General features: G+C 38.4%; 3 protein-coding genes across 5 annotated transcripts in view; 2 read left to right on the top strand and 1 right to left on the bottom strand.

Annotated features, from left to right (window-relative positions):
• LOC111326073 (cyclin-I) overlaps positions 1-1,003 on the top strand; it is an 11,296-nt gene extending 10,293 nt beyond the window's left edge. The window contains exons 8-9 of the mRNA XM_022930006.2: positions 114-209; positions 483-1,003. Coding sequence (XP_022785741.1) covers positions 114-209; positions 483-626 — 240 coding nt within the window. The 3' untranslated portion in view covers positions 627-1,003. The remainder of the gene's footprint in view (positions 1-113; positions 210-482) is intronic.
• Positions 1,004-2,248: 1,245 nt separating this feature from the next.
• LOC111326074 (mitochondrial import inner membrane translocase subunit Tim10 B) lies at positions 2,249-4,983 on the bottom strand. The gene is made up of 3 exons (XM_022930007.2): positions 4,846-4,983; positions 3,468-3,563; positions 2,249-2,443 (listed from the first exon to the last, which is right to left on the bottom strand). The coding sequence occupies exons 1-3, from the start codon at positions 4,882-4,884 to the stop codon at positions 2,318-2,320; spliced, it is 261 nt and encodes an 86-aa protein (XP_022785742.1). The 5' UTR covers positions 4,885-4,983; the 3' UTR covers positions 2,249-2,317.
• Positions 4,984-5,197: 214 nt separating this feature from the next.
• Positions 5,198-26,068, top strand: part of LOC111326078 (structural maintenance of chromosomes protein 1A) — a 79,844-nt gene continuing 58,973 nt past the window's right edge. For all 3 annotated transcript variants that reach the window (XR_015991420.1, XM_088732285.1, XM_088732286.1), the window contains exons 1-4: positions 5,198-5,321; positions 5,439-5,556; positions 13,933-14,009; positions 24,469-24,572. Coding sequence is in view for 2 of the 3 variants with exons in the window: in XM_088732285.1 (XP_088588411.1) it covers positions 5,448-5,556; positions 13,933-14,009; positions 24,469-24,572 (290 nt within the window). In the remaining variant the exon portion in view is untranslated. The remainder of the gene's footprint in view (positions 5,322-5,438; positions 5,557-13,932; positions 14,010-24,468; positions 24,573-26,068) is intronic.

A 26,068-nucleotide genomic window follows, 5' to 3' on the forward strand; every position in this document is an offset into this window, starting at 1 on the left:
TTGTAGGAAAATACCACACTGACAAATAAAGGTTAATATAGGAAATTCTGATGCACCCATACTGTTGTAGCTCAATCCGTGTAATTGTGATTCAAAATCTTTTCATTTTTTAGCCATCAACATTAGCGCTGGCCTTGTTGAGTTGTGAATTGATGTATGTCAGTAGCAACTGGCTCCTGGCAACGCATTTTCTACAAGAACAGGCAAAGGTAAAGATTATTAAAAAGTTCACAGAATTAATTACTTGAAAAATAAACATGTTGACTAGAAGCACTCAAATCTACCATTTGATGGATGAAGAGCACAGATCTTGAAAATTGAAAAGATATTGCTATGAACACAGAATGTGTACCTTCCCATCTCAATATTTGAGCATACATTTTAAATAGCATTTGTCAGCTTGAAAAAAGTTAGCTTTTTCATGTTTAATTATTATTTTTTTGATTATTTCTCTTTTATCTTGTTTCTTTCTAACATGTTAGATTCCTGATGCAGAACTCTGGCAGTGTTGTAAACTACTTAATGACCACTTCAAGTCTTTTTCAAAAAGTCACTCAATCAAAATGAAGACACTGGCAATAGGTGATAGACAAGATCCCTCATTTCCTGCTTTGATTGGGAACTAATACTCTAGAGGTGATTACAGTATCTAACCAGTGGTGTGGTTTAAGCTACATGTAGTATGAAAGTGTGTTTTTTAAAAGCACACCAATAGCTGTGTTAAATAAGTCATTTCCATCTTAAGTGTAACATGATAATTATGTCAAGAGAATTCTTTACTTTCGTGTTTGTGTATTGTGTAATATTTGGGCATGTGAAGAGTTTTGCTCTCCATTTGTTTTTGTTATGATGTAATGCAAGGTTTATGACTAGTTAACATGTGAAATTTGTTTTTATGGTGGAGAGGAATAGAAAACTTTTAATGTACATCAGGCATTTTGTTAAATATATGTAAATATTTTACTATGGGATGTAGAATAAAGGATTTTATAGCAAGTATAAAGTGATGTGTTATTTTTATTGTGTATCTCCAATTACTTATTATAGCCTCCCACTCATTAGAGACATGCTTTGTTTGCACCAAGGGAAAACACATCATGGATTAAACTATTTTTAGTCTAACAACAGCTGCCAACATCTTATTTCATAAATTAGTGTTTTGCTAATTTAAAACTCATTTGTATTTGGGTAAACTGTTTGGTATACAACCCTTAAGGGCCACCAGACTTACTCACTTGTCTCTGAAATGTTTGAATCAAAAGGCTAGGAGCAATGGACTAACCTAAAATTTAGTTTACTACCATTTACAACTATCATGCTCAATGTGTTGCAGAGTGCTTGACAAGCTCATGTTCCAAGCCCACTAGTAGCAGCTGCATCACTGTTCTAAAGTTCCTGCATAAACTGCAAATTTGCTCGAACCCCTCCCACTGACAACCTCCCCCACTCCTCTTTTGTCATTTCAAAAAGTGTAATATTCCTTCAAAGGCACTTATTAGTTGAATCAGAAACAATGAAATGGAAGCTAGTTTTTGTCTCTTGCTGGAAGTTTGAACATAAAACAAAAAACATTAACAATTTTCATTATTTTTTGTTTTGTATTTTTTTTTATGTATTTCTTGGCACACAACACGGAAGTTCTTTTTTGTTTATTTGTACATAAGCTGAAAAACAGTGGCAAATGGAACTTCATTTTGTTCTTTGGGTTTTTGTTTTAAAGTTTACACAAAACAAAAAAATGGTACCTGTTGATTTTGTTTCTTTACTTTTTGCCTTGGGTTAGAGTTAGATGGACTGGAATTTTAAAAATCTTGACAGATTAAATTTAAACTAAAAATCAATTTTCTTTTTTTGTTTGTTTGTTTGTTTTTGCCTCTCCAGCTTATCTCTTCTCTTTCTGCATTCATTTCTTTTGTACAATCATTCTTAAAGATATCAGTATGAACCTTTCTCTCTTTATGCATACGATATAATATTGACAATTCAGTCACAGCCTCCAGCATCAAAAGATCTTTGTAACTAAGCTTGTTTTTCAAAATTATGGCTTCAGTGCAGGCTACCCCCAGCAAAAAGATAGCAAAGCAGTCTGAGAAATACAAAGGCTGCCTTTTAATCTGATTTATGCATACGATATAATATTGACAATTCAGTCACAGCCTCCAGCATCAAAAGATCTTTGTAACTAAGCTTGTTTTTCAAAATTATGGCTTCAGTGCAGGCTACCCCCAGCAAAAAGATAGCAAAGCAGTCTGAGAAATACAAAGGCTGCCTTTTAATCTGATTTAAGCTGAAATTTGTTTACATCCAAAATGAAATGTCACATTCCATGGCCAACAGACTGACCCATCTTCTTATCTGCCAAGGGCCCAACCTCCATGAATACTGCCATTTGACGCTGATTGAGATTCATCCATTTTGTGCTACAAGTGTCAATGCATGATTCCTGATGAAAAAGACAAAAAAAAAAAAAAAAGAAAAGAAAGAATCTTGAGCAGAGTATATTGCAAGTGATCAATGAGGTCTTAGTGAACTTTGGTCTTTCACCTTAGTTTAATTCAGAAAACATGATGCCTAAGTTGTCTTTGTTTTCAACAGTTTTCAAAAGTTTAAGCAAGGTAGGCAATTTTTGAAAAATGATGTTTTCATTGGAAAACTTAGTGCCATTCTAAGAAAAGCATGTAAAAGCTAAATACGCGAAATCGGTGTTCTGGTATGAAACAGGTGTTGGGTGGGTCTACCAAAGATTTTTGGACATAGAGAAAACAAAAAGTCGATATGAAAGTAATAAATATTATACTTCATTTAAAGTGCCTATGACATGAATTTTTTTTTCTTGGTTTTTCTTAACTTGATACATATAAAAAACGATTCTAACCTTTAATTCGGCGAAATGTTTTCAAGCCTGAATTTTTGCGTTCTAAAAAGTACTACTTTGTAGTGAAAATTGTCACGGGGTCTGGGACCTAGTTCAACCCTTGCTACGGCCTTCGTGACATAATTTTGTGTACACAAAACACTAAGTTGTGGAACGTGTGGAGGTGAGAGCCGAGTCATTCATTCATTTGAGCGAGTGTCACTGTTGATTCTATAGATTTATAGAATCACTCTTTTTGCCGCACTGTCATCCATGTTGGTTTCGATGGCTGTACACAACTTGACGTCACGAAAGAAAATCACATGACGTTTTGGCTACACGGAAGAGGGGACAATTGCATTCACAGATAGCGCATGTTTTGAACTAAAAAAAAGGGGTTTGAAGACATTTCTGCCCGGATTAAGGGTTAAAATAATTTTTTATATGCATCAAGCTAAGAAAAACCGAGAAAAAAAAAATTGATGTTGTAGGCACTTTAAGAAGTATTTTATTTTACACTTCATCTTGATATTAAATTACCATCCATTGCGCCCCACCAGATCAGCACAGAGGAATAACAGCCCCTGGAAAGGGATTCTAGATTCATTCTCACCTCTTCTGCAGTAACTTTGCGATAATTCAAATTTGTCACACAAGCAATAAAACAGTTCTGAGTAAGCTTGTTGTACAGCTGTAAAAATTCTTTATACTGAAAGGAAATGAGAAACTGATCAGAAATCAAGTCCTACATGGACATCAGGCACATTGTTGGACAATTCTCTAACTCATGCAACCATGATTGCTAGAAATATTCTCACTGTGCTGATGCAAAATAACTCAGCTGTAATCAAAACCCTTTAAGTTTTGGTCTTAAATGTGGGTGTGTCCTGATCTGCAGGTTTGACACTGAAAAGTAAATAAAACAGTACCCCTTTAATGGCCACCTCTGGCCATCTCTCTTAACCACTACTGACAAGCAGGGCTCAACACTAACGGTAGCCCACTAGCCACAGACTAGTAGAAATTCAGTTTTGGCTTGTGGATTTCAGTTTCCACTACCTAGTTTGGCTGGTAAACGAACTGACATTGTCGTAGCATCTAAGACGTCACCAGCCACTTGGCTAGTAGGTTGAAAAGTTAGTGTCGAGCCCTGGACAAGAATAACCTCTTGACAAAAGCCAGCAATTCAACAACAGGTGAAGGTCCTTAAACAGAAATTGATTTGAAATGCTCTGCTGTTTGAGATGTGACAGCAGAAATGTTGTCTTCAAATTGTGGTATCAACTCATTTCAAAAGTGATTTAACTTATGCGAGTAAGTTCATCATTTCAGGATAAAGTACAGTCAGTGTTTTTCTGGACATTACTTCCTGAGTATATTGCCAATTGGAATATATCAGTAGCCTGTCCGTGGCCCGTTGATTATGTGTCGACCTTTAAAAAATAGTAAGTCTGTGGACGGGTTTTTTTTTCTAGGGAGCTGTTCTTCACAATATTACCCAGAACTCCAAGGACATAGAGTTTAGTATTTACATGCTACAATAACCATTAGGTGGGAATTTTTTTTTTAAACCACTCCTAACCTCCTCCCCCCAACAACTTCCTCACCCTGAGTTCCCTCCTCTGGGATCTGACACAAGGGTGACTGCCTCTGATACGAAGCATTTCTAGTTGGCTAGCACTTTTTACAAATGCCCCAAGTTCGTAATTTTCTTAATCCTCCTCGATCAGCTGAAACTGTCTGATCGACCAGTAAAACTGTACTGACATTTAAAGATATTTTAATAAACTCTCATATCCCTCCTGAGAGTGAAAGATACCAAGTCATTTAGTAAGTAAGTTCTGCATAATAAAAGAAAAGAACTATCCACGTTCGAACAACTACTTTGCATGCCCTTAACGCTGAAATCCTCAAATACACATATGCAGAAATGGGAGAAGCGTCGGTTCAGAAGAAATGGTCTAAATGCGAGATAGATGATAATAACCTACGTTTCGAGTAGCTAAATCTTCAGCTATGAACCTTTCCATGTGAAGTAATTCTCTGCTTCGTAAACCTGAAACGCAGCCGCCCCCCGCCCCCTACCCCCACAGTTCGTATCGTCAGTTATAATCCGTTCAGCAAAGATGAAAACGGGCTAAAGGATTCAAAGAAATTTTGATACTACGTATTTATGAGTAAAGGTTGTTTTAAGGAGAATTTATATTACAGGTCGACGCTTCTTAAGGTGTTCCAAACTGCACTTAAATTGTGCTAAGTAGGGGAGGGGATCGTCTGTCGTACAAAGTGGGTAACGACAACAGCCTCGAGTCAGCTGGGCCAGCAGTTCATTACTTGATCATGCGCGAATGGATATCTCCCAGTCAATCGCCGTCGACATTCATCTTGTTTATTCCCGCCAAATTTGTCCAGAACTGCGAGTTAAGTGGAGTTGGCAGGATTTGGGAGCATTACTTCAGTCGTCAATGTACGTTTGAGGAGTCAGTTGTATTTGTATTTCAAATGCAAAGAGTGCATTCGTTAAAATTGTACTCATCGTTTTGTGTTTAGCTAAGCTTTCGTGTATTGCACCATGTTCCTGTAGGTCATTAAGATGGGTTATTTGCAACGGCTGGAGTTGGAAAATTTTAAGTCCTATAAAGGAAAACACACTATTGGACCTTTCAAGCGTTTCACAGCTGTTATTGGACCTAATGGATGTGGTAAATATAGCTATGTTCATAAGCTTAAGTTGTGTAAGTAGCACGTTCTCTAAGAATGAAAGCACATAAATAACTGTCAACCGGTAAATCAACGGTTAACTCTGCTAAGAGTTAAGTGTCGAAATAAAAATTAGTAATGGTACTAGGACCGGGTAGAGTCCAATTTGGTCTGTGATCATACAAGCGAGTAACAGAATCAGATGACCTCAAAGCAGGAGTCTGTTGTTTATGAGAATAATTATGAACAGAATTGGACCACATAGAGTCCTGTTACCAATTGATATATTGAACAACTATTCACCGAAGTGGAGGTGGTTAGTGGTGGATATTTACCGAGCTGCGAAGCGGTGAGGTAAATATCCACCGCTAACCACCGACACTGAGGTGAATAGTTGTTTTAGTATATACTAAAACAGTGAGATAATATACACCACCGTCATTAATTTGAGTGATTTCTTCGCTTGTCACGGATGCAAACCGGGATGCCATTTTTTCCTGAATTGCTCAAAGGTAAATAGCAAAGGATATTCAGAGTTTGACTAGCCAATCAGAGCACGCCTTCAACGCTATCCACTGTTTTAGTATATACCAATAAAAAATATGACAACATTTGAGAAATAAACTAGCTATCAGGTATACGTGTTTATAAAAAAACAAAATTAATTAAAATTAAATCTGACAGAAAACTGAAGAAGTCGTATTCCAAAAAGCCTTAAGTCAAACCAAGGAGTGAAATCCTTCTCACCACAGCAAAACAATGCAAAACTCTTAACTTTAAATTTCAACACAATGAAAACTGTGATTATACCAACCACATGAAAGCGGAGGTGGGCTAACATGCATTTTACACCCATTGTTGATTACAGAATAACTTGTTAAGAAAAATTTTGAAAAGAGCAGAGAGCTATTTCCTTGAGCTTGCAAACATCCAAAGTTTTATAACTACTGAGAAAAGTTCCATTGGATCTCTAACTGAGAAACAGTTTGTGCATGACTTTATCCAACTTAGTTTAATGTGTTTAGCTGTCCATTCAATTTCCCTTCTATTTGATGCTTTCTTGAATTTGTGAAACACTTTTGTCCCTTGGGCTTCATAGCTATTTGCTGGACTCTTCCTTCTTTCTGTAATCTAAATTTTTTTTCTACTAATGCATCGTGGCTCTAATCAGAACACAAAGAACACAGTTCACACAAATGTTTGAAACGTTTCATGCTAAGAGATTATGAATTATTGTCAAGTTGCCGATGGTTCAGCTCGCCAATGCCAGCTTGCCAATGTATAACATTGAGTAGAGACATTGGCGAGTTGGTCTTCAACCCAGTACAACATATTAGAAGTCAAACATGTAGAAAAGTAAACGATCTTTAGTAAAAAGTAAGTTTTTTCTTCCAACAAAGTTTATAAGGATCTCAAGGTGATTTAAAGCAAGATAAATGTCGCCAATTACTGTAACAGCTTCAGGTGCAAACAAGTTTAAAAAATTTGCATCCGTTTAACGCTTTAACTACAACGTTTAAGCAGTTTGCTTATCTGTTTAAAAAATTTGCATCAGTTTAACACTTTTGCCAAAACGTTAAAGCAGTTTGTTCATCTTTTTAAAAAAAATTTGGATCCATTTAAAAAAATTTGGATCCATTTAATGCTGTAAAAAAAAATGTTTGAATGATTTGCTTATCCGTTTAAAAAAAAGCTATCTGCATTATGTTCCAGGGAAAGCTTTAGACTGTTTGTTTATCATTCTGCTATGAGCAGTTCAAAGTATCAATCTTACATTTGCTCAATACTCGCCGGTTCTTGAAATACAGAACAACTGTATCTTATTTTGTTTTTGTTTTTTGTGTGATCATAGAAAGCAAGTAACCATTGCATCCTTTGACAAACAAGTTAACTTAAAATATCTGTTTGTAAAGCCTAGAGTGTCGTGAGCCAATTGCAGTGAAGCCATTCATTTGACCATGACCCTGGCATCGATTTTGTTTGACTGGCACTCCAGTCATCAACCCTCAAGGACTACAAAGTCGGTGAAGACGTCATACAATTGTTGGTGACACCCAGCAAATCAAAAGGGGTGCGAGACATCTTGGAAAAGGAAAAAGAGAGGCACTGATGCAGTTATATTTTTATTCTACCACATTTTCCAAATTACCAACTCATTACAAATTTAACAGTAACTTAAAACTAAATGTTTTCTGTTGCCAAAACTTTAACTCAAGACCATGTGCTCACATCCGGGCCCCAAAGCTTCCCACTTCGCATGTCATATAATGTCAGCGCAAATGCCCAATCCGTTCAAAGCCAGAAACCATAGTTCTGCCGCGGTAACAGATGCACTCTGAAACTTTTGCCTTTCTTCATACCTTTAGCTTGGAAGAGCTGAGCAATAGCAACACTGACGGCTCCAACAATAAACAGCAGCTAGGTGTTACAAAACTTTAAGCTTTGAAGGTGCTAGTGTTTAGCTGTTTTCCAATTGAATCTGCCATGGAGGAAGAAAAAGTGTGGAAGTCTATTAAAAGTAAAATTAACTTGAAGTGTCACCTTAGCAAACATGTAAATAAGCTTGCTCATTCCTTGTAGTGTAAATAAAGTTGAACTGACCTTATGTTGTCTAACATTTGTTGGGGTGTGTTTCGGCCGGAGTGAGCTGGGTTGGTTTATTTCGCAGACCCCTTGTCAATGGACTGCCAAATTGGACTGCTAAATCATCCACTCTCTTTCTGTTTATGTCATCTTGATTCATCTTCCTTGGTGTTATTGACAATCATTTCAACGGCCCTGCTTGGTGCATGACACTGATTCGACTCGACCTTTTATTTGCAATGGAACTTTGTTGTGTTATTTGACCTTAAAGCGTCGTGGCTTCTGACAAGGTGGTGGTATTGCATATGCAAATTTGTTTCACGAAACTTCGAACAAAAAGACATGAAGTTCATTTTCAATAATAATAAGAATAAACAAAGGAGAAGATTATGAGTTTCTCGTAGTAGCCATTCAGGATATTTGGCAGTGAAACTATTCTCAGTAAAATTGCACTTATTCCATGAATGTCACACGAAAACAGCAGTAGTTAACCCAGAAATAAAATGCGCAAGTCAACTATTTCTTGGTTTAAGTTATCTGTTTTTGGCCTTTGGTCAACCGTTTAACATTTTGGGCTAACCAATTTTATTTTTGGTCAACAGTTTATCAATGTGAGCCATCTGTTTTTGGACTTTGGTCAACCGTTTAATGTTTCAAGCTATCCGTTTTTATTTGTGGTCAACCGTTTGAAGGCCTAAGCTATCCGTTTTTGGACTTTGGTCAACCGTTTAAATTTTTTGCCATCCATTTAAGTGGTTATGGAAACCCTTTAAACGCTTCAGTTAACCATGTACTATCCGTTTATAAAAACTGTTTTTCTAGACCATTTAATGGAATAGCGTTAGTGTCCGTTTTCCCATGCAGGGTCACATATATGAAATTTTATGGTAAATCAAACGTTCTTGATCATGATTAAATCATTCTTTAAAGTTAAAAAAACCTGGTTCTGCATGGTTGCTGTGGTTGTCACACAATGACTCATTCACTTCTACAGCTTTTTTGGTCATTGGCGATGTTCACTTTGCTTTATTCGTCTTGAGATCATTATAGACTTTGTAGCAAATAAAAAGAATTGCTTTTTATTAAAGATCTTGTCTAGAAAGCCAAGTTTTCTTAAAAAAATCTGACTGATTGAGATGATGAGTCTTTACGGTGTTGTTGTCACACAATAACTCGTTTGCATCTGAAGCTGTTATAGTAATTGGCGATGTTTATCTTGCTTTATTCACCTTGAGATCCTTATAAACTTTGTTGGAAGAAAAAATGTTATTTTACTAAAAAAGATCATTTACTTTTCTATATGTGTTTAACTTCTAATAAGTTGTACTGGATTGAGGACCAACTCGCAAAAGTCTCCACTCAATTTTATATGTCGGTGAGTTGGCATTGGAGAGTTGAACTGCCGGCCGCTTGACTGGATACTGAGATTATAATCTCTTGTTTCGTGCTCATTGTATGACTGGTAGATTGAGCATGTCCTGCAGATAATTTTTTGTTTTTCCCAAGCTGTTCATTACAAACTTTCATTTGGTAACAAAAAATTTGAAGAAATATCACTCTTTTTTGTAGCGAAATGAAGCGATGTACAGCTGAGAATTTTTGCATGAACTTTCACATAAAAGTTCCATGAAACTTTGAAAGAAAAATAAATGAAATGCAATTTTTTTTCATTACTTTTGTATAAGAGGTATATATGGGTTTTTTTTTTTAACTGAATGAATAGTTAGACCCAGAACAAGAAGCTCAATCATGTCCTTGCAGTTAAGTATGTGGCCTTAGTGGACTGTTAAGTCGTAACTAGGAATATGAGTGTTGGTGTATTTTAGTTATATGAATTTTAGTTATGCATAATGGTGGGCCGGTCACGTTTTTCTGGTTCCGTGATAATATGTCTCCTGGTCAGTCAAATCGCTGCTCATCTCTTCGTAAATGTTCCCAAACTGCCTATGAATGGGAATTTACCACTTTTGTCAATGGCTCAGGATCAAAGCCGGCCTCAAATCGACTCTGCTCCTTCTCAACCGAAGTCAAGCGCCAAACCTTCTAAAATGGCGCCGGCCACAAAGCTGGTTCTCGCCACGAAGCTATTGAATATCACCCTAGCTGGAAGTCTAGTTCTCTTGGCCAACGATGTTTCTCCCAACCCAGGACCTGGTCCATCACAGCCTCTGAAGGAGAAAGGTCTTCGGATATTTCATATAAACATCTGTAGTCTGAGAAATAAGTTGAATGAGGTGCGGTTGTTTTGTGACAAGCACAAGCCTCACGTCCTGTCCTTGAACGAAACTTGGCTCGACGATTCATTCCTGGACTCTGAACTTTATTTACCGGGCTATCAGATACTGAGACGAGACAGAGATCGACATGGGGGTGGCATTGCTGTCTACATAGCCGAAAATCTAAATCCTGAGCGCATGGACATCAGCGCCGACGATATCGAAGCTCTTTGGTTCGAGTTATCACAACCGAATAGTAGAAAGATCCTTTTTGGAGCCATCTACCGACCACCTAATCTCGATCCATCAACTTTTACGGAGAGTTTGGAAGAAATGTTAAATCAGCGAACAAATGAAAGTATTGAAACAGTCCTTCTCGGTGATTTTAACTTTGACTACATCTCACCAAATGCGACAACAAAACATTTCCAGCGTACCATGAATCTTCTAAATTTAAAGCAATTAATCAACGAGCCCACAAGGATCACCCAAAACTCAAGAACTTTAATTGATTTAATTTTTACTTCTATGTCCGAACTCTATGTATCTGGAGTTTTACCGATCGGTTTTTCCGATCATTCGGCTATTTTGGAATTAGGAAACTTCACAGAGGCCGTCTTCCACCACCAAGAATGATAGAAATCAGGAATTATAAACACTACAACCCCGCTCTGTTTTGTGATGATTTAAAAAATATCCCTTGGGATATTTTGGAACTTGAACAAACTCCCAATGAGGCGTGGGTATCTTTCAAAGATCTATTCCTGACAGCTGCTGACAAACACGCACCAATTGAAACACGGCGTGTTCGCGGAAGATCGGTGCCCTGGTTAACGCCTGAGATTAACGATCTCATGCATAAGCGTGATTATGAACACAAGAAAGCAATATCAACAAATAATGAGCTACACTGGAGTAATTACAAAAGATTACGCAATGCTGTCACCACCAAAATGCTTAAAGAGAAATGCAATTACTATTCTAACAAGCTCTCAGATGACCAAAACTCTAAGGAAATGTGGAAGACTTTAAACAGTATCTTGCCGAATGAAAAGAAACGTACAAGCAAGAGTAGCCCATCGAATTTTTCAGCGACAAAGTTCAACGAGTTTTTTATATCAATTGCAAGGAATTTATGCAATGTCTTTAAAGACTCTGCTTTTCCTAAAATTTTGGTCCCTAGAGTTGAGAAGGACTTTACTCTATTTTCTGTTGATACCAGTTTTGTGCGCAATGAGCTGACAAAACTAAAATTATCAAAGGCTACTGGACGCGACAAAATCCCTGCAAAACTCCTTAAAGATGCAGCCTCCGTTATAGCCAAGCCAGTCACTTATCTTATAAACCTCACTATTTCGACGGGTGAAATTCCATCACAGTGGAAGGAAGCTAGAGTCACTCCAATCTACAAGACTGGGAAGAAGGATGACGAGAACAACTATCGTCCAATTTCAGTCCTCCCCCTGGTTTCCAAGGTGATGGAACGTGCCATTCAAGTTCAACTATTGTCCTTTCTTGATGAAAACAAAGTTCTTTCAGCTTTCCAGTCCGGTTTCCGTAAGAAATATTCTACTGAAACCGCTGTTGTTTACCTAGTTGATCATATTTTGGAACACATGGACAAGAAACAGTTAACCGGAGCTGTCTTTATCGATCTAAAAAAGGCCTTTGATCTCGTTGATCACCATTGCCTTCTTCATAAGCTACAGCACTTTGGTGTTAGAGGACACAGTTTAACTTGGTTTAGAAATTATTTAACTACTCGTTCGCAGAGGGTTCAATATGGAAAAGAATTATCATCTAGCCTTCCTGTAGACTTTGGCGTTCTGCAAGGTTCCTTATTGGGACCATTACTATTTGTTATTTACATAAATGATCTGCCTAAGTGTCTGATACACTCCGAAATTAGCATGTACGCCGACGATACAGTCATCTACTACTCTGGGTCCCATGTCAACGCCATCAGGGAAAATCTACAAGTAGATCTCAAACGAGTTGAGCACTGGCTGACGAGTAACAGACTAATATTAAATCATAGCAAGACGAAAGGACTACTTTTTGGAACAAGGCAATTACTGCAAAACTCATCAGAATTTGTACTGCACATCCAAGGAAAGGACATAGAGAGAGTGACGAAGTTTAATTATCTCGGGGTTATGCTCGACGAGCAGCTTCACTGGAAAGAGCATATTGACACAATTTGTAACAAAGTCAACAAGCGACTGGGAATCTTAGCCCGAATAAGATCTTGCCTTACTCTTAAAGCAGCGAATTGTGTCTACAATACACTTATAGAGCCAGTCTTGTCTTATACGGACACCGTGTGGGGTGAATTGTCAGCCACCTCCAGCAAAACCCTACAACGGTTACAAAATCGCGCTGCCCGCATCATTTTAAGGCGTGACTCTTCTAAAGATACTTTTAATGTTTTAGGGTGGGCTGAGCTAGAAACAAAATGGAAAAGACATAAATGTACCTTAGTATTTAAATGCCTAAATAATCTAGTACCTGAATATTTGAGTGACTATTTCACTAGAAATTGTAATGTACATAGCTATAATACTCGCAGGAGAACAGATTTGCATCTGCCCAAACCGAAACTAAGCCTTGCAAAACGAACTTTAAGGTATTCGGGCTCAGCTCTTTTTAACCTTTTACCTCGTTGTATTCAAAACGCTGAGTCACTTTCTTCCTTCAAAGTTTTAATTAATACCTACAAATTTTAAAATTTTATCGACACTATATTCTTGTAAACTATTGCATGTTTTGCTTATACATGTACCTTTACTTATAAATACTTTTTGTATTTTTAAATTTTATCCTGTATTTTCAGCTATCAAGATGTCTTGTATTCTTAACTATTGTAATTTTTTTACTCCAGGGCCCCTCTGGATATCATCCTCGTTGCTGAATGGGCCACCCTGGCTAAATAAAGTTCACTTACTTACTTACTAGATTCATTAACTTACTTGTCTTGCTAGAACATGACCAACAATTAGTTGCATGTTGTATTTGTTTATTTAGCTTTGCCTAATTTCTTAGGCAGGGAGACCACAACAGCCTAGCCAATTACAGTGGATCCCTCATTATCAGAATAAGGCCAGACCACAACGCCCCCCCCCCCCCCCATTCTCAGTAAACAGGCCAGACCACATCACAGTAATCTTGTGAGTGGGTTCTTTGATGCCCCATGCCTAACCAAATTAACTAATTAATAGATGCAGGAGATGGGACCTACAGTTTATTCGTCCCCATCCGAGAAGACTGGAAAGTCTATCCATTTCTTGATATAGAAAGGTAGCACATTCTCCTCAGTTATTTTAAGACCTTGAGTGTTGGTCCGGCACAACAGTCCAGCGCTCTAACCAATTGAGCCTGTGATTTACGCTAAACCTGTCAGGAGGGAGATGAAGGACAGGCTTTTTGAGAAATATTCTTTACTTCAACCCATTTTTCAGTGTTGAACAATGACTTCACTCATTTTAAATATCTTACTATGTAATCTCTCTTGCAAAGTTCATTGTAACATGAGTGACCTGTTGTTGATCAAACAAGTAACTTAAATTCTTTTGTTATTAGGAAAGTCTAATTTAATGGATGCTATCAGTTTTGTATTTGGAGAACGCACACAAAGTCTTAGAGTCCGCACAGTTAAGGTGAGTGGCGAGTGCATATTCTAGTCCAGAGATACAGTTAGATCTTTCTTCACATTAACTTCAGTATTAATATGTTATAGAAATGCTGCTGTAATGCTCAGCTCAGATAAATAGTTAATCACTGGAATTAAGGTATTTCTATTAAGAAATTATTCATCTTTATTCCGATCCGAAGAAAGGTTACAACAGTGACTAAAGAACGAACAACGAAACTGCGAGGTTACCGTAATTTCCGGCCGTTTACCCGCGGGTAATCTGTTGATTTGGCCTTAAACACGCGCCACTGCGGGTAATAGGGAGGTGTGGGTTATGTGACAATTTTGAAATCTACTGGAGGTTGAATTGAAGAAAATTCTCACCTACCTGCATTTCCACCTCTCAGATGAATTTTATTGTATTAATAGTGCCACAAAGTGATTAATAGTGCCACAAACTTTTTTATTGTTCGACGGTTTGGAGCAACACAAGTAATAAGAATATCAAAAAACTTCAGTTAGTCCAGAACTATGCTTGCAGGATCGTGACTGGCTTGAAAAAGTACGATCACATCACAGAGGCACTGAAGTCTCTTAAATGGCTTAACGTAAAGAAAAAACTACTTTTTAATGACTTAGTCATGGTTTATAAATGCATCAACAACTTGACTCCTAACTATCTCTGTGAACGATTTAAACAACGTTCCGAAATTCACCAAAGAGATACCAGACAGAAGAGCGAGCTTACGTTGCCCAAGTGCAGGATCGCGGCTGGGCAAAGGGCTTTTGCCTTCCGTGGGGCTAAAAGTTATAATTTTTTACCCAAATTTATCAGAGACACAGATAGCCTAAGTGGTTTTAAAAAGAAAATTTTTAAGAATATTCTTAATTCGTAACATGTGACTTTAGTATTGAAATATAAGCTAATTTTTTTTTTTTTTTTTTTTTTTTTTTTTTTAATATCATGTTATCTTATTATGACGTTTTTACGACTTAATATCTTATATTCATGTATGGCGGAAGAGCCCCCAGGGGGGAGCTATGCAATAAAGTATGTATGTATGTACAAAGTGGCACGAAAACATAATGCCGAATCGAGTTTATTTCACGCACAATTAGTTGCGCGACGAACAAATTACTACCGGCACGAGTGTAAACAAAACCTTGGTCACAAAAATAAACCGAGGATAACCGGCACATCTGTAACAAATTTCCAGTTAACACTAGCTTCAGCTGAAGAGAATTTTCCCATTTTAAGGGACCTGTTAGGCCCAGTAGAACCAGAGATATCGATTTTTTTGAGAAATCAATATGGCGCTGAACGATCGTTCGCACAAAATGTGGCCACAAATTCGCATTCTGTCAAGTACGCAACGTTGTGAATTATAGAGCACATTTGTGACCCTCCATAGGACTTTAAAGCTAAAGGTGATAGCACGCTCACAACACGCTTCCACTTTAGAACAAAGGAAATCAGTTTTAGCATGCTTAAGGTGTGTCCAGGTGCAAACTTCGTTAGCAAAATCTTTTGTTTCATAGAACACACTCAAAACAAAAAAGCTTGACCTGTCCAACAATGTAGCGTGAGCAGTTGAACATAGAAACGTGTTAACCTTCGAAAACAAAAGCTACCGTGCGAGAGGACACATCACACTTAGCATGCGAGATCGCACACAACAATTAGGCTAGTGTGTCCACCATGTCAAAAGAACTTTAAAAAACGACTGGCTGAAGTGGTTAAAAGGAACATCAATGGATAGTTACTTACCATTCTTGAATGAGCCTGTTGACGAATAATAGTCGATTCTGCTTGTTGTCAAGCATAAGCTTATTGATCGCCGTTTTTCGCGCATAAAAGACGATGAGATTCAGCTTCAAAGTCAACGTAACTCATTGCTTTTTGCAGTTTCTTTGAAGAAGTAGTCTATAGTTGGATTTACAGTACCCGACGGTGTGTTTTGCTGTTTTCGATCTTTTTGTCGGTCATAAACATTGACCATTTCAAGTCTTGTGTATTGTGTTGCAGATATATTTTCTCAGACAAACGCAAAACAAATCTCGCGCGGTAAAGTTTGGGGAATATTTTTTAGCGGGTGATTAGCATGATGACCAAAAGTGTTGTTTGCTCAAAGTAAACATGAGCACGCCATGCCAGGCACCAGCTTTGTCAAAATTCAGTTCCAGTGTTTGCGCAGATTTTACTCTAATGAATTTGAACGGTAATTTGAAACCTAAAAACATGCTGGTACAAGCGAAAGTCACAAGTATTTATATTAACAGACTATGCGCTTCTACAAATTTTCTGTTGTCCTTGTAGTTTCGCTCGCCAAATTAAGATTAAGCTTTTCCAAACTCTCAGCCTTAGTTTCCAAGGATTCCACCTTGCTAAAATATCACAGAAAGTTTGGAGTGTCTTAGGGCTGGGAATAAACATAAGCTGTGTTTGGTTTCATGAGCGTTCCATAGTGAGAAAAACATTCGTTGCTAGATTCTTGATGGTTTTAAGAGGGGGACTGTTGTCTGACTTGAATCTCGCTCATGTCTGGCCATAAATTTTTGAATGGGATGGCTTGAATATGGCCTGATCAGACGTGCTCGGTGGCACACATGTCTTGCTCTGTTCTTGCTCATTTGTTTGTCTCGCTCGTGTCAGCTGAATCATCGCCTCGACTTGTCATGTTTGATTCTCGCTGATTAGCATATTTTTTATGGCTGGTGTCTCGCCGAGAAATTTCGTACGGGGCACGCCATCGATCGCACACTAAGCGTGCTATCAACCGCACAGTAAAGCGTGCTATCAATTGCACATTAAGCATGCTATCGATCGCACACTAAGCGTGCTATCAATCGCACAGCTATATAAGTGTGCTACCGATCGCACACTAAGAGAAACAAAAGATTTAGCGTGTTAAGTCTTGCAAAACAAAACAAGTGTGCTCTTCTTTGTTTATCTATGCATAATCCATGTTGTGGGACACACTAAGCATGTTGTGTCAGCGTGTTGTGTGAGCATGCTATCACCTTTAGCTTTAAAGTCCTATGGAGGGTCACATTTGTACAAATTTTCTTTGTTTTTAAGGTGCGGGTTATCTACCAGTGTGGGTAATCTGTTGACTTTTTTTTTTCGCTGCATGCAATAATTGGCCGGTGTGGGTAATCAGCTGTGCGGGTAAATGGCTGGAAATTACAGTAACAGTTAGATGATGCAATAGGGGAGCATGTGTAATTCCCTAGAGAGTGTCACATGATCTTGTCCAAGGAATCACATTACATTATTATTTCTCCAACACTCCCACTTGATAAGCATGTCATGTGTGTCCTCTGAGATAAATAGCAAAAAATTGACAAACATCTTAACATGCATAAACTTTCAACAAGTTTCTGAGTTTTTGAAAGCGATATCTAGCAAGTCCCTTTGTCATGATGTCTGCCAACATATCATTTGAAGGACATTAAACAACTTTAACTTCATTTGAGGCTATTCTCTCATGAATAAAGTGAAATGTGACATCAATGTGCTTTGGTCTGTTATGAAATCTTGGGTTCTGTGATGGCTCTATGGCACCTTAATTGTCTCCCTTTAACACTGTGGGTGAGTCAGCTTTACAACCTACATCAGCCAATAGCTTTCGTAAGTAGATTGCTTCCTGTTTTGCCTGACTTAGGGCAACACATTCTGCTTCTGTAGTGGATTTAGTGACTGTAGCCTGTTTCTTGCTGCACCAACTGACTGTGGAATTAGCAACTTTGAAAACATACCCGGATGTAGACCGTTGATTATCTCCATCCCCTGCCCAATCAACATCAGAGAATCCATACAAACCACACTCATCATTTTTCACTGAAAATTTTAGACCATAACTAAGTGTTCCTTTAATGTATCTGAGCACTCGTTTGACTCCCATCCAATGCTCCTTACTTGGATTAGACATAAATTGTGATAAAGTTAATACAGCTGCAGCAATGTCTGGTCTTGTAGCAGTTGATACATAGGTGAGGCACCCTATAGCTTGTTGATAGATACTCTTGTCACACTGCTCTTCTTCATTGGTTCTCTTGTGGAACTTCTTTCCTGATTGAGTTGACATAGGGTTGCACTCTTCCATTCCAAATCACTCGAGCAAATCCTTAAGGTACTGCTCTTGACTAATGGTCAGTGTCCTAGTAGCTCGGTCTCTCTTGTTTGACATTCCGAGGATGAAGTGAATTTCTCCCAGATCAACCATTTCAAATTCTCTGCATAAGGATTCTCTCTCTGCTTTGAGCATTTTAACATTGTTGGATGCAAGAATTATGTCATCGACATATACTGCTAAGATGACAAAACTGATAAATCCATCATCTCTCTTGACCGTTTTCACATAAATGCATTCATCTGCGGGGCTTCTCCGATAGCCATTTGTTACCAAGAAATTGTTGTTGTTACCTTTTTGTTGAACATTTACAAAAAAAAGGGGGAATTTCTTGTTTTTAGTGTTGGGAGGCCTTTGCCTCCCGTAAGGCATAGCGAGTGAGGAGAAAACACTTGAAACGTTTTGTTTTTTGAGTTGGACATATTGGTTGTTGAAGTTTTCAGTTAGCGTTGTTGCGGATTCCAAAGGCTCATACATTCGAATCATAAAATTGATCTCAATTGTGAGCTAAGAAATAAAGTGTGAAATTAGCGACTTCAGTAGTTGAGTGTTTGATTCCAACATCTAGCTGACTGCCTGAGGCCATACAGGCTCTTCTTTAGCTTGCACACATAGTCAGGATGATCTGGATCAACAGACCCTTCAGGCTGAGACATGTAAATTTCATGGTCAACTTCAGGAAGGCTGTCTTGACATCCATTTGATGAACTTCTAAGTTATATGCATTCACCAAAGCTAGTTATATTAATGTTCTGATACTTGAGTATCTGGCGACAGGAGAGAAAACTTCTTCATAGTTGGCTCCTTGTGTCTGTGAATATCCCTGTGCACCGAGTCTTGCCTTGTATTGGTTGATATTACCATCTGCATCTCGTTTAACCTTTAGAAACCATTTTGATCCAACTATGCTAGCATCCTTTGGTGGTGGTACTAATTCCCATGTCTCATTACTGATTAATGAGCTGTATTCAGCTTCTAAGGCTTCTTTCCACTCCTTCAAGTTGTTGCTCCCCAAGGCTTCTTTCAAAGACTGTGGCTCTTCGTTCTCGGCAGTTAAAGATTCTGACATGGAACTTTCTTCTGGATGAAATCTGTCTGGTGCTTTTCTCTGTCTGGTTGGACCAAGGCTTCTCACTTGTTGCATAAAAGTATCTTCATAGGTTGCTCCCACTGAAGGTAAATTCTATGGAGACTCTGTGGTAGGGTAGTGATTGGAATGGTAGGAACAGTGGAGACTTGTGGCTCATCTCCAACGTCATCGGGTTCTACATTGCTTTTGTAGAAGAATGTGCTGTTGCGTATGATGCACGATCCTATCCTATCTATAACCGCAGTTCAAATTATATGAACTTCATATATTCATCGTAAATGTGCTGTTGGTAACTTCGTCAAATGTGTGAAACTTGTTCTCATGAAGAATGACGTCTCTGCATCTTGTGAAACGTTTAGCATCCACTTCATACACTTTGTAGCCTTTACTCTCCGATGGATATCCGACAAATACTGCTTTGCAGCTCTTGGGGTCAAGCTTCTTTCGTAAGGGATCTGGGGTGTGGATGAAACAGACACTTCCAAAAACTTTCAAATTTGACACATTTGGTTTCTTCCTAAACTAACATTCAAATGGTGTTTTGTCCTTTAGTGCATTTGTAGGACTCTGGTTGTGTAGATATACAGCAGTGTTTGCAGCTTCTGTCCAAAACTTCAATGGCATCTTTGCATGAATGAACATGGATCTTGCAGACTCAATTAAAGTGCGATTCAGCCTCTCTGAAACACCATTTTGCTCTGGTGTTTACGGGTTGGTGAGCTGATGTGCAATCCCCTTGTCAGGGCAAAACCTGTTAAAGTTCTGGGATGTATACTCTCCACCATTATTGGTTCTAACGGCTCGTACTCACAAATCAGTTTCATTTTCCATCATTTCCACATATTCCACAAACTTTGATAACACTTCAGACTTGCTCTTGATGAAATATGCTGTGACATATCTGGTGTAGTCATCAGTAAATGTAAGGACATATGTGACCTCTCATGGAAAAACGTACACTAACGACTTTCCGTTAAACGGGTGAAACACACGGCCACCGAACGGGTAACAAACGGGGGAACTCGCCCGTTCAAACGGATGCTATCGAATGGCTTAACGGGTTATCAAATATTCCGAACGGCTTGTGTAAATTTTCGAACGGGTTACCTAAACTACTGAATGGCCTGTCAAAATTTTCGAACGGGTCACGCAAACGACCGAACGGCTTGTGAAAATTATAGAATGGGTTACCCAAACGACCGAACGGCTTGTCAAAATTATCGAACGGGTCACGCGAACGACTCAACGGCTTGCGAAAATTTTGGAATGGGTTGACATAAACAGATGAACAGGTTTACGATTAATTTCGAACGGCTCGTGAAAAACAATTGCCATAAAGGCCGAACAGATAGGTTATCAATCCTAACGGATGGGCAGATATGGTCCAATTCAGATTTTGTTGCTTCGAACGGATAGTCAACTGTTTTGATGCTATAAAATTGCCTGACTAAGTATTCAAGCTTGTTAAACAGAGACTTAGTTCAGCGTCTTTAAAAAAACTCGAATAACCCATGAAGGTCAAATTTTCGTCATAATTATATCTTTGCCGTGTCGAGTGTTTATTGCCGCTTTATTGCGCACAAACGTGACGGTAACTTTTTTGTAGCAGCTTTGCATGTTGCCAAATAATTTATTGTTCCCTTTATGTTCGTGTAAAACATCAGCCCGTTCGAACGGCTTGATCATCCGTTTGTCGAAAACAAGACATTCGAATGGCTTGGTCATCCATTCGTTGAAAAACATCAGTACGTTCGAACGACTTGGACTATTTTCCGTCGAACGACTTGTAACATCGGTTTGAAAGGTTCATACTAGTAACACCACCCGTTTACTGAAAATAAATTCTTGCGTTCGAGTGGCGTCAGTCATCTGTCACGTGCTAACGTTTACAAGATTTGTCCAACTTCATTCGCTCGAATTTTGCCTTTAAACACCGCACGAACACAAGCGATAACATGTTTCCCAATCGATAAACACTAACTTTCCGTATACCCCACATTCTCCCTAAACAGTATTTGTCTTTATATGAGACCTTGAGTCGAGCGTAAAAGAAAAAGGCTTTTTCGCCGTCGACGCGAGATTATTCGTTATTTGACAAAAAGTCAACACCGAAGACAAATGTATGTAAACAATGCATTTCAAAAGATGTCTGATGAACACTTAGACTTTTGCTGTTTGTGTGTTAATTGATACTACAAATGAAATCTTTCCTGCCATCGGCTCTTTCGCTTGTCAATAGTACCGCTCAGAAACAATTGAAAGTTAGGTGATAGAAAATTCTATTGATATTTTAATTCATGACTTGTGACCTACTTAAATCTTTGGTCAAAGACACGCTGCCATGTGAGAACGGCAAGACAATAAAACTTCACATACCCACTGAAAAGCGTATACGGAAAGTTAGTGTTTATCGATTAGGAAACATGTTATTGCTTGTGTACGCGCGGTGTTTAAAGGCAAAATTCGAGCGAATGAAGTTGGACAAATCTTGTAAACATTAGCACGTGACAGATGACTGATGCAGCTCGAACGTAAGAATTTATTTTCAGTAAACGGGTGGCGTTACTAGTATGAACCTTCCAAACTGATGTTACAAGTCGTTCGACGGAAAATAGTCCAAGTTGTTCGAACGGACTGATGTTTTTCAATGAACGGATGACCAAGCCGTTCGTATGTCTTGTTTTCGACAACAGTACTGGATGACCAAGCCGTTCGAACGGGCTGATGTTTGTCACAAACGGATGACCAAGCCGTTCGAATGGGCTGATGTTTTTCACGAACGGATGACCAAGCCGTTCGAACGGGCTGATGTATTTCACAAACGGATGAGCAGGCCGTTCGAACGGACTGATGTTTCCGACGAACGGGTGAACAAGCCGTTTGAACAGGCTGATGATTTCGATGAACGGATGACCGAAGCCGTTCAGACAGATGCAAATTTTTTCTAAACGGCTGACAAACGGCTTGTAAACGGAAAGCCGTTTGAAAACGGAAAGCTGTTAGTGTACGTTTTTCTGTGAGAGGTCACATATTTGCTTCCACCAACAGAATCAACATTCATTGGGCCACAGAGGTCACTGTGTACGAATTGGAGGGGCTGATGTGTTTCCTTTTCACTTTTCTTGGGGAAAGGAATTCTGTGCATTTTCCCTTGTGCACATGCTTCACATTCTCTGTCCACTTCACCACTTGAATAGCTCATGCCTTCAACAAGTTTGCCTTTTATCAAGTGATCAATATAGGAGTAATTCAAATGACCAAACCAACAATGCCATTGCTCCAGCGATTGTGATGGCATACTGGCGATGTGAGCCTCTCCCTCTGTGTTTACCATGTAGAGTTTACTGTTCACCAAGTGTCCAATGGTGACTCTTCTTTCATTCTTGGATATGATACACTTTCCTTCATTGAATAAAACTTCTGCTCCCATTGGCATCATAGCAGGAACAGACAACAAGTTCTTTGATAAATTGGGCACAAACAGCTAGTACTTTGTTTAAAGTTAATCTAACTGCATTTGATTCATTATAGCATAAAAGGTTCATTTTTCCTTCTCCAAGGGCTTCAGTTGCTCTGTTGTCACCAAGGTAGATCTTTGAGGGCTGCTCATACTTGTAAAAATCGATGATTAAATCTCTCTCAAAGGTCATAATGCTTTATAGCACCACTGTCAATGTACCAACGAACATCTCTATTCCGACGAGTCGTGCTGGAATTCAAGGCTATACTGTCATCTTGCTGCTTGCAATCATGTTCTGCAATGCTCGAGTGACCTTGTCTTCGATTGAGTGGGCAGTTCTTAACAAATGACCGATTTGTTGACATTTATAGCATTTCTTTTGTCCCGGACGGTCACATTGCTTGAGGCTTTCTGTATTTCTAAAATTCCAACCATTGCGTTGAGAGTTTCTCCCTCTGGGAGGTGCAAAATTGCATTTGTCAGAGAACAATGCTTCATTTCGACGAGTGCTACTCTTGTCTTCTTTTTCTTCTCGTTTCTTATATTCTTCAATTAATAAACCTTTGATGTTGTCTTAATTCAATTCATCCATTTTGGTAGCATTTAGGCTGCTGATGAAGTTATCATACGACTCTGGAAGGCTTCCAAGAACTATGGTTGCAAACCTTTGCAGAGTGATTTCTTCCTTTAATTCACGCGACTGCTCAGCCAACGAAGTTATGTATGTCGAGTGCTCCATAAGATCAGTTCCTTCTTTCATTGTAGCGGCATAGAGTCTGCGATTCAGTCAAACAATCGAGACACATTCAAACTGTTTCTGTAAAGTTCCCCATGCTTCACGAGGATCAGCTGTTGTCGAGGTAATATGAACTTGCAAACTCTTGTCAACATTGAGGGCGATTAAAGAATAAGCTTTTGTCCAAATGAAGACGTTATGCATTTTGCACCATGGCTTCAGCACTTGTGCCAGGAGCAGTTTCTATTCCTTCAACAAATCCCCATAAACTCTGTTCCATCAACACAAGCTTAATATTGTATTTCCACGACTGATAATTCTTTCCATCCAAGTGCTCGATTTTAGTGATTTCAGCCATCTTGAACAAACGAACAAAGTCAACACGTCTTAGAAGAACAAGTTGAACATGATATTTTTATACCACCGTTCCTCAAGGCTCCTGTTATCCTGAGTTATTTTCTGCGTTCTTCTGGGCGTTATCCAGCGCTCAACCAAGTGTTCTGGACCCATTACCTATTAAGAAATTCATCTTTATTCCAATCTGAAGAAAGGTTACAACAGCGACTAAAGAACGAACAATGAAACTGCGAGGTTAATAGTTGGATGGTGTGATAGGAGAGCACATGTAATTCCCTAGAGAGTGTCGCATGATCTTATCCAACAAATCACATTACATGATTATTTCTCCAACGATTTCAAGCTAAGTTTTGTCACAAAGGAGTGTTAAGATGATGTAAGTTAATTTTCACAATGAGCCTACTTACAGGAATGCTTATCTAAACCAGAACTTGGAAAATATTCCCAGGGGCAAGGTACATTTCAACCTGTTATACATAGATGAAGGTTATTGTGGCCCTGTGCACAATAGCTCAGTAGGGATTTGTTGGAACAATCTGGAGTTGGAATGTTTAATTGATTTATCTATACTATGCATTTGACTTGATCACAATCTGGTTCCTAGGGTCTCTTTTGTTCCTGTCTCAAGGGGCAGAAAGAAGAGAGACTCAAGGAACAGGGTTGTATTGATGAATGATTATTCTAATTTTTTTTGGATATCCAATGCAGGATCTTATCCATGGAGCTCCTATTGGTAAAGCTGTAGCCAGTACAGCAATGGTTACCGCTGTTTATGCAGAGGAAGATGGCACGGAGATAAACTTTACCAGAAAGTATGTTATAAATGCTTTTGGAAACCCTATAGATAGTTTATCAAATAGTCTCCTTTTGTGGTCTGTTTTTCTACACTGACTTTGTAGACATCAAAATGGGTTTTTTTGCAGTTCTGTGTGTAGTGTATTGCAGCATTACACAGGCTTGATCTTTGAATCCAAAGGGAGCGGATTCTTAATTTTTCATAAGGTCTTAGTAAGAGCAGTGTAGCTCCAAATGTGAAATTTTGAATATAAAGAGATAAAAACACAGATTCTAACCATTACAAGTGGTAAATTGATCATGACTGCGACAACAAAAAAGGATTACTCTTAGAATTTTTTGCAGAGTGTGTAACCAAAATTTGCTCTGATATTTGTTTGCTAGATTTGAAATAGGGAGAACACAAAATATTTGGTTTTGAAAGTGTTTTTCAGTTACATGACCTGGTATCACAGGAACAGGCTTCTTATTAATCAACCAAAAGGCAGACTATTGATTAGAAGAAAATTATATTTTATTGCTAATTAAATTTCTTGGTGTAGTATAATTTCGGCTGAGGGTCGTTTAGTGTTGAGCTGTTTCAATGCTTAGGCAAACATTGGGTTTACTGTGAGCTCACCACAGACTGGTTGGAGGACACTCAACTGCTTTACAATCAGCTGAATCTTCTTTATTGCTTGAATCAAGGTTCTTGTACACATAATGGTAGCTAAATCATGTGTGATACAAAATACAGAAGATAATACAAGTTTCTTCCCTTGGCATAAACAACTTAATTATCGCATATCCACAATTTCAGAGATATGGAAGAACACTTACGTAAATCCTGCGGAACTAGTGTTCCTACATGTTTTTAGACGGAAAGCACGAACAAGTTTCCATATTCCATGCGACACATAGTAGGAATATTTTCATGGATACTCTAACAACAAAGGGTTACACATAAATCATTATTTCCGGCTGTAATTTAATGTAATTAAAGCTTATACTAGAATTGTTTGTCACGCTTTCTCATGCTATGCTTAACTTTACAACAATGGGACTTTCCTGAAAGAAGTTGAGTGAAAGACAAACTCTCAAGGCAATTGGGAGTTTGTATGCATATCATGTTATAATTGCATACACATTCCCTTATGCACTCGAACTGCATGACATTTGCAAAAATTACACTTGCTTGGTGTGCAGGTGCTGTAAAACTTAATGTATACACCCATGGATTCAGTATGTACACCTCTCATATTTTCTTAACAAAGGAAAACTTAGAGTCTTCTGGTCAGTGATTGTGATTGTGTGAACTTAGGTTGATAACTTTGGTTCAACCCCCAATAATGGACCCTTTTACAGAATTGTTATTAGAAAGAGTACATTCATAGATTCAGATCTCTACTTACCTATCAGGAAAATAAAGGTGAGAAACAAATAGGAATCTAGTAGGCCCCCATACAATTTTGTTTGATAATATGAACACTACTGCATGAAACATCAAAATGGTGGTACTGAATTTCACCCATTT

The sequence above is a fragment of the Stylophora pistillata genome, chromosome 9 (genome assembly GCF_964205215.1).
Source record: "Stylophora pistillata chromosome 9, jaStyPist1.2, whole genome shotgun sequence".
NCBI classification, from domain to species: domain Eukaryota; kingdom Metazoa; phylum Cnidaria; class Anthozoa; order Scleractinia; family Pocilloporidae; genus Stylophora; species Stylophora pistillata.

Bases quoted from the DNA above. Each gene is read 5' to 3' on its own strand.
- LOC111326074 (XM_022930007.2), bottom strand. From the start codon at position 4,884: ATGGAAAGGTTCATAGCTGAAGATTTAGCTACTCGAAAC. The intron at 3,564-4,845 runs GTAGGTTATTAT...ATTTCCTTTCAG, and splicing joins AAGATTTAGCTACTCGAAAC to TATAAAGAATTTTTACAGCT. The intron at 2,444-3,467 runs GTGAGAATGAAT...CTTTTTCATCAG, and splicing joins GCAAAGTTACTGCAGAAGAG to GAATCATGCATTGACACTTG.